At 45.7% G+C, this 13,806-nt stretch overlaps 1 protein-coding gene across 2 annotated transcripts in view; it reads left to right on the top strand.

Annotated features, from left to right (window-relative positions):
• Window positions 1-13,806, top strand: part of Abl1 (ABL proto-oncogene 1, non-receptor tyrosine kinase) — a 117,205-nt gene that overhangs the window by 70,692 nt on the left and 32,707 nt on the right. Inside the window, exon 1 of one of the 2 annotated variants that reach the window (XM_020185292.2) lies at window positions 4,366-4,512. The exons of the other annotated variant lie outside the window; for it this stretch is intronic. Coding sequence (XP_020040881.2) covers window positions 4,434-4,512 — 79 coding nt within the window. The 5' untranslated portion in view covers window positions 4,366-4,433. Of the gene's footprint in view, window positions 1-4,365; window positions 4,513-13,806 lie in introns of those variants that run through there. 2 annotated transcript variants of the gene reach the window in all.

Genomic DNA, 13,806 nt, shown 5'->3' with positions numbered 1-13,806 from the left:
TAGCCACAGTTCATTGGGCACCTTCTGTGCATGGGGTGCTTTCCACAGTATTTCTGATGTGAGACAGCCACTCTTAGGACCCTTTCCCTGTCGCAGATGAGAACATTGAGGCCGTCGGTGCAAGCCACCAGTGAGTAGCACATCTGAGGCTCAGAACAAGGCCCGTGATGTCAGAGCTCATCCATCCTCCACTGTGTTGCCTCCTCTGTTGTCTGGCTTGCCCAGGCCAGAGTCCGCCAAGCTTTGGTGACACATGACTCATGACCAACAAATGGAGCTATCCCATTGATAGACTGTAAGACTTAAAGGGATGCAAATGTGTTCTTAAACAGTGGCAAAAATGGCTATAGTTGGGTACTCTTTTTTGTTTTTTTTTTTTCAGTAGTGGAGTTTGAACTCAGGGCCATGAGCTTACTACATTCTCCCACTTAAGCCACTCCCCCACCACCTGGTATACTGTTTTAAGCTCTCTTATCCTTTAGCTGAGTACTTGCAGAATCTGCAGCGCTAGAAAAGTCAGAGGCAGAGGACTTTGTTGACCTGTGCACATGAAGTCACATGCTCACTGCAAAGCTGGATGCAGTGAAGTGCTCAGTCAGACCTGGTTCCAGCCAGGCCTCAGGTCAGACTCACCTGTCTCCTTCTACCTGCACTCCCACCCCAGAATGAGTGGAACTTCCAAGTCCTGACCCATGGTCATGGTGGGCGACTGCCCAGTTTGTTAAAAAGACTGAACTCCAAATTTTAAAAAGTTCAGTCACCTAAAATCTTCAGAGAAGAGTCCTCTTTTGGTAACTTGTTCTAAAGTTATACATTCTTAAATCCAAAAATTGCTTTCAAGTGAATAAAATTTAGAAATAATCATCTCCTGTTTGTCCTATTCTTGGTAAAAGCAAGACGCAACTTTTCCCTCTTCTAAACAGTAGTTTACTACCTTCCGTACTCATATCTATCCTCTGGGAAACCTAAAACAGCTCAGCCCACATATTCTGATGCTGTAGGGAAAGAGCAGAGACCATGATTCTGCCCTTTTTTTTTGGCACCGAGGTTCGATCTCAGAGCCTCCCACTTGCTGGGCAGGCGCTCGACCTCTTGAATCACACCTCTAGCCCAAAATACTAAGTCATTCTAATTCCCTGAATTATTTTAAGACATATTTTCCCAACAGTTACTGATTTCCATTTCATCCTTTGGTGTTGCTCATATTATACAAACTTTACTTAAATTGGAAATTTTGTGCTATTTTGGAAAGTTCCAGCCCCTTCTTCTTTACTCCCTCCTGTCTGTATGGACTCCCTTTCCTGCCCCATCCATCCTCAGTTTCCTCACCTGTGAAATGGAATTAAACTATACAGAATTCATAGGGTTGCTGTGAGGCTTATGGAGTACCTGACACATGGTAGTGCACATTAAAATCTAGTCGTTTTCCAAATGGAATGCAACCTAGCACACAAGTTAGTTCATGGTCTTTATGATTCCCTTTCTTTTTATCTTCTTAAGTTAGTGGCTTTTAGGCTTTCAGTTGGTTACAGGAATCCTTGGGCCTTTCTTTGTTAGAAGGTTACCACTCTCCTCTGTTTGCTTGTACACAGTGGTATCATGCAGAGGAGATTCCCAAGGAGCAAAAGCTGCATCTGCACAAAACAGTCCCAGTTTGAAGTGCTGGTGTGCAGCTGGCAGAAACCTCAGTATTCACTGCCACTAACAAGAATGTTTTGCCAGACTTATTGATACATAGTTTTATATCTAAATTATAAAAGATTTGGGCACAGTTTATTAACATTACTCATTTTTAAGAGGATTTGGGGATAAGATCATTTTAGATACACAAGCAGAATATTAGAAATAGCCATTAGTTTTAAAAATAAACTTATATTTCAATATAAAGTACTGCACATATGAAAAAATATCTGGGCCTGCACTAATGGATAGTATTCACGGATGTGGTTAGAATCTCAAAAATGCCTAACACTGTGTAATTCTTGGCATTTAGCTGCCAATCTGAATGTAACCCTTTAATGTGAAACACTGTATAATGACAGTCTGATCCAAAACACTTGTACTTTCCAGAATGGCAGAAAAACAGACATATATTGTATTTCTTAGCCTGTTTGTATTGGTAGCACCCTTTTGAATGACATTTTTGACATTATATGTGGAGGATGAAAGGTTTAAAACAATACTAAGCAAGTTAGAGGTCATTACATGCAGGCTCTAGCAGAAGGACAGTGTCTCCCAAAATCTGGAAAGCATCCAAAGTCACTGCACTTGTCACCTGTGTCCCTGTAGCCTTGTGTCTCCCTGACATTGCCACCTTGGGTGTTCATGAGGCCTGATGCTATCAGCACACTTAATACACTGATCAGAATTTGGCAGAAGGCCTTTGAAAAGTCAAGACATCCTGGCTGAGAACCCCTGTGATATATATACACTTGTCACATCCAGCCCAGTCCTTTTTTGTTGTTGTTTTGGCAGTACTGGAGTTTGAACTCAGAGCCTCATGCTTGTGAGGCAAGCACACATTCGAGCCATGAAGTCACTCCACCAGGCCTCCAGTCCAATCTTGAATTTTTATTGCTATTTTTGGTAGACCTGTGAAGACCAAGATATCGGGGTTCTTTTCATTGCAAGAAAGACTAACAGGTAGCCAGGGTCTTCTAACCAAGGCTTTTTCTGAAACATATCATTACAACCTTAGTCTCTTCACCAGAGATGTAGGTATCCTTATGCTTTGATCTAGGAAGACAGATTCTTGGCGGGAAGGGGCAACTAATCACCGGTCAGGAGCCACCATCCTTGGAGACAGTTTCCACTGTAGGACCTCAGGCAAGGTGCTTGGCCTCCCTGTCCATGAAGAATCAGGATGATGACTGGATTTTTCCTCACAGGCTTACTTTGCAAATGCCATGCAGTAAGACACACAACAGCTTCTCACAAGAGACTGGCACACTACCTGAAGGCCTCAGTACCAGTCAGCTTTTATTATTTATGGCTGTAAGACCTGGACAAGATTTTTCTCCCTAAAAATGAGACCTGTTGAAACTATTCTAAGAATGGGGAGAAGAGGAGGGATAAAGGAGAGTGATGGAGGGAGTGAATTTAAAATACATTGTAAGGACTTTTGTAAATGTCACAATGTATGCCCAGCACAATAATAATATGATCATTTTATAAAAAGGTTACTCAGAAGAATAAAACCAGTGCTCGGCACATATGAAAAAAATTAAAATATTTTTTCCTTGTTACAATTTAGCTGCCCAACATCATCCCCCTCCCCATGAGCCACTATGCCTGCCCCCCCTTTTTTTTTTTAGGGTGGGGGCATATGTTTTTTTCCAAGATAGGATCTCAAGAACTATTTGCTGGGACTGGCTTTGAACCATGATCCTCCTGATCTCTGCCTCCAGAGTAGCTAGGATTACAGGCGTGAGTCACTGGCACCCGGCTCTGACATTATTTCTTAAATTAATTTTTCCCCTGTTGTTATTGGAACTTAGTTGATATTTAAACTGTTAGCTGTGCTTGGGTTCCATATTGTTGCCCACTGACCTAGATTTCTGGATTTGTGCCAAGAACACATTCCTGTGATTATTGCTTCTTCAATTGTAATATTGTCTGTGACCAGTCCTGAGACTGTATGACCAGAGTGATGAAAAGATTCGAGCCCAGCACAACAGTGGAGTGGGTTTCAAACAGTGGTTCCTGTACTCACCGAGGCAGGGGGAAGTTCTGTGCTGAAAAGGCAGAGAGGGGCCTGCACCCCTGCCTTTCCTGTAAAGAGTGCTAGCGGCAAAGACCCAGGTCGCCCGCCTTGAACTCACATCTCTTCTGTTTGCCATCGCCAAGTCTAAATGGATGGTTTGACCAGCGTGTCCCCAATTTGTGTGGTTGTCATGTGGGTTCCAGCTCATTCCGCAGACACCCACAGCGTTTGTCTTGATCATAGTATGCTCCCTGAATATAAATGAGGCCACTCTTGGTAATTCCAGAGGAATTTGCATTTTCACCAACTTTCTTGGGACACAGAGTTTGCCTGGCATTGCCCCCTGCGGAACGTGCCAGGAGCGGTGCGGGCCAAGCACCACGGTGGGGTGCGGGGTGGTGGGGGGCGGGTGGCAGGTGTTGGACACGGCGCCCCTACCGGGGTCAGGACGTGACTGTGAGCGATCCGGTCCCCTGGGTGGAGCGGGCGGCCAGGAGCGGGTTAAGGCGGCGGGGCGGGGAGGGGCGGGGAGGGGCGGGGAGGGGAGGGGCGGGGCGGGCCTGGCGGGCGCCGCTCGGGCCCTTTGTTAACAGGCGCGGCCCGGCCCCGCGGAGACGGCCGCGGCCATGGGCGGGCGCGGGCGCGGGCGCGTGGGGCGGCGGTGAGGGCGGCCTGGCGGGGCCGGGAGGCCCGGGGGCGCGCGGCGAGCCGACGGCGCGGGCGCGGAAAAATGTTGGAGATCTGCTTGAAACTGGTGGGCTGCAAGTCCAAGAAGGGGCTCTCGTCGTCCTCCAGCTGTTACCTGGAAGGTAAGCCCGCCCGGCGCGGCGACCCCGGCTGCGCGCCCTGCTGTCCTGTCCGCCGCGGACCCTGCTAGGCCTCGGCGCCCTTTCTCTGTCCGTCTGTCCTTCTCTCCAGGCCCTGGGTGCTGCCCCAGCCCTTGCGCGCCAGCTCCAGCTCCAAGAGGCCAGGCCGCTTCTCTGGCCCCAAAGTCCCAAAGTGCGGGCTGTACCCGAGAAAGTGTGAGAAAGCCTCTCCACAGGACTTAACTCCTCAGGAGCCCACGTTGTGGGATTTCCTCTGTAGAACGGGAATTGTGTGTCAAAAGGTTGACTGTGTTTGTGAAAACATACGATTTCCATTAAGTCTCGTGTACAAAGAGAGCAGGGCTCTACCATTTATGGGTACAGAACTTCGAGTGATCCTTTACCCCTACCCCCACCCAACCCCATCTTTCCACAGCCCACAGAGAGGACCCAGGAATTCTCTCTCTTTTCAGGGGAGGAGAGGGGGATCACACCATCTTTTAAAAAGGCGTTTTGAAAGCACCCAGCTTGGGTGGGGGTGGGGGTGGGCGCCCATGTTTAGCTCCTTCTATAAGCTTTTGCCTACTTTCCGCCTAGGCCTTATCCAATCCCATTTCTCTGTTACTGTTTCTTGCCGTTGTCTTCAGTTTTTGATTATGATAAGATGACAAGGGAAGAGAAGGAGTTTCTAGATGGCATGACACTGATAGGTCCAGGGACTGTTGTCTTCAGCAGAAGGGCTAATTGTACCTTAGAAATGCTTTCATTTAGGACTTAAGATAGGAGTAGAGATGTAAAGTTCATTTTTGAACAAGTAGGATTTCTGCTGGAGGCCAGAAGTTCTAGTGCGTTTCCTTTTAGAAATGAAGGAGAGATAAGCAGAGGCCTCATTGCTTTTGGAACCTTTTTTCTTTTCTTTCTAATTCTAACTTGAAGGCCTGCCTGGCATCACATAGGCAGCTCCAACACAAGTGCCAGTGACACAGGTGAAGTGTGTGCCCTTCTCACCATAACATGTGTGCATGGTTCCCCTTCCCTTCCTGGGATTTCAGGGCTGGATCTCTCAGAGAAGTCGTGTGTGTACATGGTGTGAGCTCACAAAGCCTGACATTTGGAGGGAGAGTGGTTTATTTGTCCCTAAAAATTGGCGCCTGGGTAGTCAAAATCATCTTCACTTAATACATCGCTTATTTTTTCCAAGTTGCTCAAAATCCTGAGCACATTCTCCTTTCCATCTGTAACGAGTTAGTGGTAGGCATTGTCGTCTCCATTTTGCACATGGATGCCTGAGGCGGAGATGAATGGACTTTTGTAACTGCGGAGCTGGAGGAAAGTTTAGGTCACAGCCTTGCCCGGGCATCGGCTTTTCCTGAGGGTCAACTGAGATTTAGTACATACTTGGCTGGTTTAATTATTGTTTTGGGGAAAAAAAATCAAATCCAAAGAGTCTTATTCCAGCCTGCCTTGTAGTGAATTGTAACTTTGACTGTCAAGTCTCAGAAGCAAAAGGTTGTGATACAGCTCACTGCTCTGTGGTGAGCCTTCATCCAAGAAGGCGCTGCTTCAGGAGTTCTGTCTTCTTATTAGCTAGAGAACGTAAGTGAATTACTGTTCTGTAGTTGAGAACTGAAGGAACTTCAGTGTTTGCGTCTGAAGACTAGAAGTGCTGTTTGTCTCTTGAGAAGAGCAGTTGCCAACATCTGGAGAAGTAATCCAGGCTTTTCATCTACCAGTCAGTCAGTCTTCACAGACACCCACTCAGGGACACAGGCATCCCAGGTTAGGGAAGAATCGAGAAAGATTAAATTTTCCATTGTTCTGTCAAAGAGAGATCAGTCATAAATGCAGTTGCAAAGGGCATGCCACCTGCTCCTTGGGCCTACCTATCAAGCAACAGTAGTACACATAAAGAGCGTCAGTTACTAAATGCCTACTGTGTGCCAGCTACTGTTTCTGCACTCTGATTTAACATGCTTATTTCTTTCAATGGCCCTATTTCCGTCTTAGAGGTGAGGAAACTCAGGTACCGAAAGGTGACTTACTGAGTTACACAGATAGCCAGGGGTGATTCTAGGATTTGAACCTGTGCTATCTGGCTTCAGGGAGCCCGCTCCTAACCATTCTGTGTCCTACTAGCTGTGACCATTTGTGTCCTGTGGAAATCACGGTGATGTGAAAATGGTATCTTTAGAAACTTTCCAACTAGTGCCTAAAATAAGGGTAGTCTGTCTTCTGGAAACCTGATACTTATAAGAAGGATTACCTTTACCAGTAGTAAATAAATATGAAATGCTAAAAACTATTTAGTGAAAAGTAATTCTCTCTCCTATCTCATTCTCTTACCCAGAGGCAAGCAATAGGTATTTCTTCAAAAACACTGTGCCCTTCTAGAAACATTGTCTTATGTCTGTGTACCTGGCCGTATTCAGCTTGGCAATCTTTGGTCCACTTTGAACACACTTTGGTTCCTTGTCCTGGAGACGTGAAACACAACGTGAGCACTCGCTTTTGTTGGTAGGACTGAGGTTTGAACTTGGACACTAGCTTTTTGAATTCACTTTTTTCCCATTGTATTTTATTTGCTCATGTGTTTACACATATCACATGTGAATATTGTACATGGATGTGATAGTTCTATGCTGCAAATCCAAAACTAATGTCTGTGAAATGAACTGTTGCTGAACTTGCCAACTTGCTTGAACAGCCCTTCCAGCACTGATCGTCCAGCCATGGGTCTTGCGGTACCAGCCACAGTGATACTTTTAGAACTTGGGCTTCAGGGGAAGCTGTGCTCTCTCCAAATACTCTCTCCTGAGGTCATCACATTTTTCTCCAGTTTAGTTACAAAGATCAGAGGCTTTTTTCTCTCTGACCTGGTCTTGTTATTTTGGATTTTGTTAAGATTGTTGAGCTTTAGCCTGGCACCGGTAGTTTATGCCTATAATCCTAGCTACTTGGGAGGCTGAGATTGGGAGGATCAGAGCTTGAGGCCAGCCCCACCAAATAGTTTGCAAGATCCATCTGTAAACTAACCAGAGCAAAATGTACTAGAGGTATGGCTCTAGCAGTAGAGCTCCTGCTTTGCAAGTGTAAAGCCCTCAGTTCAAACCCCAGTCCTGTGGAGGGGGGGGTGGGGGAAGAAAGGAGAGGAAGACAGGAAGAAAGAAAGGGAGGGAGGGAGAAAGGAAGGAAGTTAGTTTAGTTGAGCTTTTATGATGGGCCCAGACCTAAACACACATGACATCCTCAGTGTCCTGAGGTCCTTAGGGAAGAGAGAAGGACAGGCCAGTTTACATTGCGTGGCAGCAGCACGTTGGAATGTGGAATGAGGAGATTGCAGTGTTACTCTAACATCTCTGGTCTTACTCTAAGACAAGGAGGCCTTCTTCTGTCCAGTTCGCCTCAGAGGATCACTTTGAGGCTCCAGGGAGGTTCTCTGGCCACTTTGATAATAGTAAAGTAAATGTGTGTCTTCCTGGTGTGATGTCCTCAGATCCAGGCCTTTAGTTTCCTGCCACCTCGAATGATCCCCTGCTGTTGAGGCAGGCATCTCCAGAGCCAGCTGCCCACACCCAGCGGCCAGCCATGCTTTTGGGTGATCTTGAACACCATCTTCTTGAGCTGCTGTGTAATGTTCTCCTTTTTAAAATTAGTCTCATAGAATTTTCTTCCTCATTGAGTTTTTGGGATATCTTCTGTAAATTGTTTTAACACAGCCTGTATGAAGTGAGAGCCTATCCTGTATAAGCTGCTATAATTTTAAACAGATATTTAGCAGTCTCCAATGGAGGCTTCACCAATTTCTCTGATGGTTGAAGTGACAATAGAATTGAGCTGACCCCAGTCGTGGTTTCTCTTGTTAACTAATCACTTCATTTTGGGTTTTTTTTTTTTATAATGTATATGTGTATATGCAGTAATTAATACTTCTCATCCTTGGATTTAAGCTGAAAAATGTCTTCCCTTCCTCTAACTCTGTCTTATTCTTATGGTGAATAGTCTAGCTGTGCAAGAAAATTTCCGTTGGTTTATGGTTGGTATTTTATTTCTCCTTTCCAAAGAAGGCATTTTCATAGCCCTAAACATTGAAAAACTGAACTCTCAAGCTACTCAGTACCTGGTAATATTGAGTCATTATAATTTTGCCTGATCTGAAATAGACACGGAAAAATATGAATGGACAGGTTTTAAAAATATATAACAAGGCTAGGCATGGTGGTACGCACCTGTAATTCCAGTATTTGGGAGGTGGTGGTAGGAGGATGGTTAGTTCAAGGCCAGACTGGGCTACATAACATAGCAAGACTTTGTCTCACAGAAACAGTGGCTGGGGATGTAGCTAGCTCAGTGACAGAGCACTTGCCTAGCATGAGCAAGGTGCTGGGTTTGATCCCTATAACTATGGGGAGAAAATGGTACTTTGGAAGAATTTAACTCTTCCTTTATAATAGTCAATCATAATAACAGAACAATTTATAAAAATAAATTCTTAGGTTCTTTTTTCTTTTTTTAAATAGAAATTTTTAAACATATAAATAAAATCCCTTGGACTTAATACCGACCTTTAAGAGTTAGCAACTTCTGGTCAGTGTTATTTCCTTGCTTGGTAAAGTAGTTCCAAAGTTTTCCTGAAGAATCCTGGCTGGTTACTTTAATGTGATTTTTGCCTTCAGATCTCAGATGAGGAAAGCTGTTCTTCTCCCCACACTTGTTTTTCAAGTCTTTCTTTAGCCATGAGGCAAAAGATACTTTGTTACACTGAATGTGTCCGATGGTGATGATGAAGAGACAGACCTGATGGGGAAAGACAGAGAAACTAGTAGGAAAAAGGAAAGGAGGAAGGGCAGCAAAGGAGAAAGGGGAGACAGTGGCAGGCAAACAAAGACAACAGCATTCAGACAGGAAAGACCAAGAAAGAGGTAAGGGAACACTGGAGGGGGCACAGAGACAGTGAAGAGGACAAGTAGGGGGAGGCAGAGAAAAAGGGAAGAGAAAGAAAAAGGAGAATGAGGTATGAGAGAGAGAGAGAGAGAGAGAGAGAGAGAGAGACACGAGGCGGCTGATGGAAGGAGAGCCCATCAGCTTCTGTTTCTCAGTACCTAGCAGGGTTGTGGGATTCAGGTCAGATAAGATGCAGTGCTCACTCAGTAAGGGTCAGTGGTAGCTATTGTCCTGTCTCATTGAGTTGCACGATTTTATCCTCCTCATTCTTAAATTCTTTGTGAGATCTAATCTTTACCTATCATACCAGTCCTAAATAGAACTAACAGCATTGTACATTGTAAAGTGTTTAAAATTGTATTTAAAGATGGACTGTGAATAGAATGAGGCATTGCCTTTGGAACCCAAATCCCTTCGTTTTGAGGGGGGAGGGTAGGAGTGGGGTCACATTCAGTTACCCAAACTAGCAGTAAAAATACTAGTGGTTAAAGAGACATTCTGGGGAAATTGCCAATGAATAGCCCTGTTAGGCCAGGTCTAAAAGAAACTGGAAGGCATAGAAAGAAGAGGAACTGAGCCACCGCTCAGTGCTTTCAGCCCATCCTGTAGCTGGCAGTAGAGATGGGGGCTTTTCAGTCTGCTACAAATGGCCTGTGGCAAGATAGAAATGCTTGGGTGGATGGCAGCTCACTGCCTCCAGTGCAGGGACTCCTGGGACCTTTTGTGGAGCACCTAGGCTCTCACCATGCACCTGCCTGTTGCGGTTTCTAACAAATGAGTCCTGTTTCCTTTGAAAGAAAAAGAAACATACAAGAGAAATGTGTTTTTATGTTGCATCTCTTCTTAGGGTCTTGGTTATTTGATGTTATTCTAAACAAATGATTGCATCCCCAAGCCTTTGTAAAGGTTTGCCTGGTCTTAGAGAGGTTCTGGTCAGGGTTGCTTTGTCTTTCATCTCTACTGTCTGTCATTTTTGTTGATTTTATTACGGGTTAATAGATTATTAAGGTGCATCTTTTGGTCATGACTTAATATTTTGCCTCATGGCTGACGGCAAGCACAGGGTGTTCTGCACCTGAGCTCCCCAGGCGGTGCTCTGGGTGCTGTGTGCTGCCCTCCACTGCGCAGGGGCTAGAGATTCTGAGATAAGAAGGCTGGGGCCCAGTCCCAAAGGACTTTACGTTATTATGATGGCAACCCTAAGATACGGTTAATTAGTTGCCCTGCAGTGCAGTGCCTCTGTGCAAGGCATCTCAGCTGGCAGCTATGCAGAAGTGCTCTGCGTGCTGTATGCATTGGCTCCTCCCAACAGCCTAACTGCAAACCAGCGTTGTCCTGTTGTGGCTCAAGAAACAGAGGCTCAGAACCTCTTTAAGACTTGGGGGTGCTGAGATTTGCTGAAGTCTCGTACTGTTTAGGAGTGAGCAGGTCCCTTATTGTGTGTGGAGTGGTGACAGTCATTTTGCAAGTGCACAAATGGAATGACAGAAAAGTAATCCATAGGGGAAAGGGGGCTGGGGAGGAGGGGAGACAGTAGAGAAAACTGATCAGATGGAGGTGGGAGGCAGGAGGATGTGTAGGCTGGGAAAGGCCTGCCAGGGGAGGGGAGCAAGTAGCATCCCTCAGGCACCAGTCAGGTGAGGCCACACAGAGGAAGAGGAGCTGGAATGGAGAGTGGGAAGAGTGGGACCCTGCTCCCCAGCTAGACCCTGCATGGCTTTGTGCAACTGTTTCAGGAGGAGCTGGAGTTTCACGGCGGTGGTGCAGGAATTACAGTGCCAGCCGTTTTCTGAGGCGTGTGCAGACTGAGGAGCACTGTGTCCTGTGTTAGCTGCCAGCCGCCCCGTAAGGCACATGATCTGAATGTTGCCCTAGTGACACTGCTAGTAGATGGTGACTGACCAGTGACAGGCAGGGCCACCTCCCAAGCCTGTGCGCCCTTCCGCAGGCTCTTGGTCAGCAGCCGTCTCAATGGGATTGGTGGCAGGAGAGTGGCCTGTCCACACTTGACCCCTCGATAGAAGGAGCTGTGCAGGTGGAAGGGTCTGAGGGGGCAGGGTGTGGGAAGGACTCAGCAGTGAGAGACACAGAGTTGTGCTAAGAGGGGTCGGGAGTGACAGTAAGCTGTGCTGTCTGTATGCTCTTCTCCCAAACATGTAGACTTCTTTGACAGTAGATTCTTAGATGGTGACACACAATTCCTTGTGTTTTTTGCTTTGCGTTGAGAGAGGGGACAGGGACTGTGTATCTTCTGAAAGGCTAGCTTGGGACGTTGGCAGGGACAGAGGTCAAGTCTGTTTTAATTGACTAGGTAAGCACATTATAATGTGAAAAGATTCCAGGGGAAATATTTAAACCTTGGGCAAACTCAAGTAATTTTATTTCTTTAATGAAGTTTCTCGATAAACCTATTTAATTTGCTGTCTATGATGCTGCCCTTAAGTGGAAAAGTGACAAAACTGCAGTTATTCTAAAAGAAACTTGTGGAGTGTGGACTTGTCATTATCTTCCACCAGCCTCCTGTGGACTCCTCTCCCTATCCAGTTGCTACGGCCTCCGCTATGGGAGTTTTTAGCTAAAAACGAGTCTGGGGTGGTACTCAGGGGCTCCCTGCCCTTTATGGAAGCAAACACTATTTCACTAACTTGTAGCTGAAATTTAGCATGTTGTTTTTGAAGAATGTTGGTAACAAATCACAGCAAATTAGCAGTATTCATGACTAAAAATCAGGCATTTTTGTGTCACCTAACAGTTGATTGTTTATACTCTTTACTGCTTCACAGTCATCGGAGTTGTCATTGGCTTTATTATTTAATGCGTTAATAAAGAAGTACTGACTCACAAATATCTAAGAATATTTGAGGACTATTTCAGTATGCAGTAAGCCTGCCTTATTCACGGATTTATTACACACTGTTTTGACCAAGCCTGATCAAAAAAGTAATAAAAAAAATCAAAAGAAATTTCAAAACCCCAAATTTTTAATTCCTGCCTGTGTAGCCAGCCACAGCTCAGTTGATGCAAACTCTGAGTCAGTCCTGCAGTACCGTCAGTTTTGTTTAATTCCTTGTGTGATCTCTGACTGTTTTCCTGCCTTTTATTTTGTGAAAATCTGCCTCCTCAAAAGCAAAAAGTGTCCAAACAGCAACATAAAAGTTTTGGTAGTCCTCTCAAGCCAAAAAAGGGCATGCATTGTACTTATTGGAGGTGGTAAGGTAAAAATTTGAGGTTTGTTGAGAGGTGGCCTGCTTTAGTGGAAACTGGGCGGTGTTGTGGACCAGGTCTGCTGTAACAGTCTTCCTTCCCAATGCTCTGCATTTACAGACTTTATTCTGAGGAGTCACTAGCCTTCACCAGAAGGGCTCCTGGCATAGCACAGATGAGGAACTGCCTTAGTGGCCTGGGTACCTGGCTGGCCAAGCATTCCTTCTCTTGCTGTATGCAATCTCTGTCAAGGGCCACCCCTTGCTTACTCCAGGGAGCTGGGCTCTCCATGTCTATGTTCTCATCGTCCCTAGGACTCATTTGTCTGTAGACTTCCACTGTTGGGGCTTTGTGGGTTTTCCACTCACTGCTTCTCCTACCAGGAGCTGAGGCGGTGGGATAGTTCTTGGCCCCTCACTGCTCCCCAGCACTCAACACTGTGTTTAGGGTGCTAAGAAAATTTTGTTCAGGCTGTGAAGTTAATACAAAGGCTGGGTTCAGATAAACTTGATTTAAAAAATAACGTTAATTGCTCTGGGTGAAGGTATAAATTACGAAATGAAGGACCATGTAGAATGTAAATAAAATAACTTCAGCAAGTTCAAATTGTGGGAAATAATCCTTTTCCTCTAAGCTCATATTATAAAAAGTTGTGTAAGGCTGTTACAAACTGACTCGAGAATAGTCTGAGCGTGATCTCATCAGCTGGAACCGAGTCTGAAATGAAACACGAAGTGCTCCCTTCCTTTCAAAAGGATCTGTTTTATAGATTTTTACATTACAGAGATTCCTTGAGCTGGAGGGTAACAGCAAAGGAGCCACCAAGGAAATAAGAATAAAGCAACAAGGGCTTAAATAATTGGACAAGAGCATGACCAAAAGGAATGTCTGTCACATTGGACACAGCCGAGCCCTCGTGCCCTCCCCAACATGAAGTGTCTCTGAGAGCCCACAGTGTGGACTGTAACGAATGCACAGCTGGCTGCTCTGGGCTCCAGAGGAGACAGAATGTGACCTTGGGCACCAGTGCCAACAGGAAGGTGGGAAGCCTCCCGGGAATGTTTTTCCTGGAAGTTAAGTCTCCCCCCTTCAGCCCCCTGCCTGGGGACTGCAAAGTCTCCAGCCACTGAAGTTCCTGGGCGTTTCTCTGGC

This window comes from Castor canadensis, chromosome 13 (assembly GCF_047511655.1).
Source record: "Castor canadensis chromosome 13, mCasCan1.hap1v2, whole genome shotgun sequence".
NCBI lineage: Eukaryota > Metazoa > Chordata > Mammalia > Rodentia > Castoridae > Castor > Castor canadensis.
The sequence above is the reverse complement of the archived record's forward strand: the minus strand, read 5'-3'. Positions and strand labels throughout refer to the sequence as shown.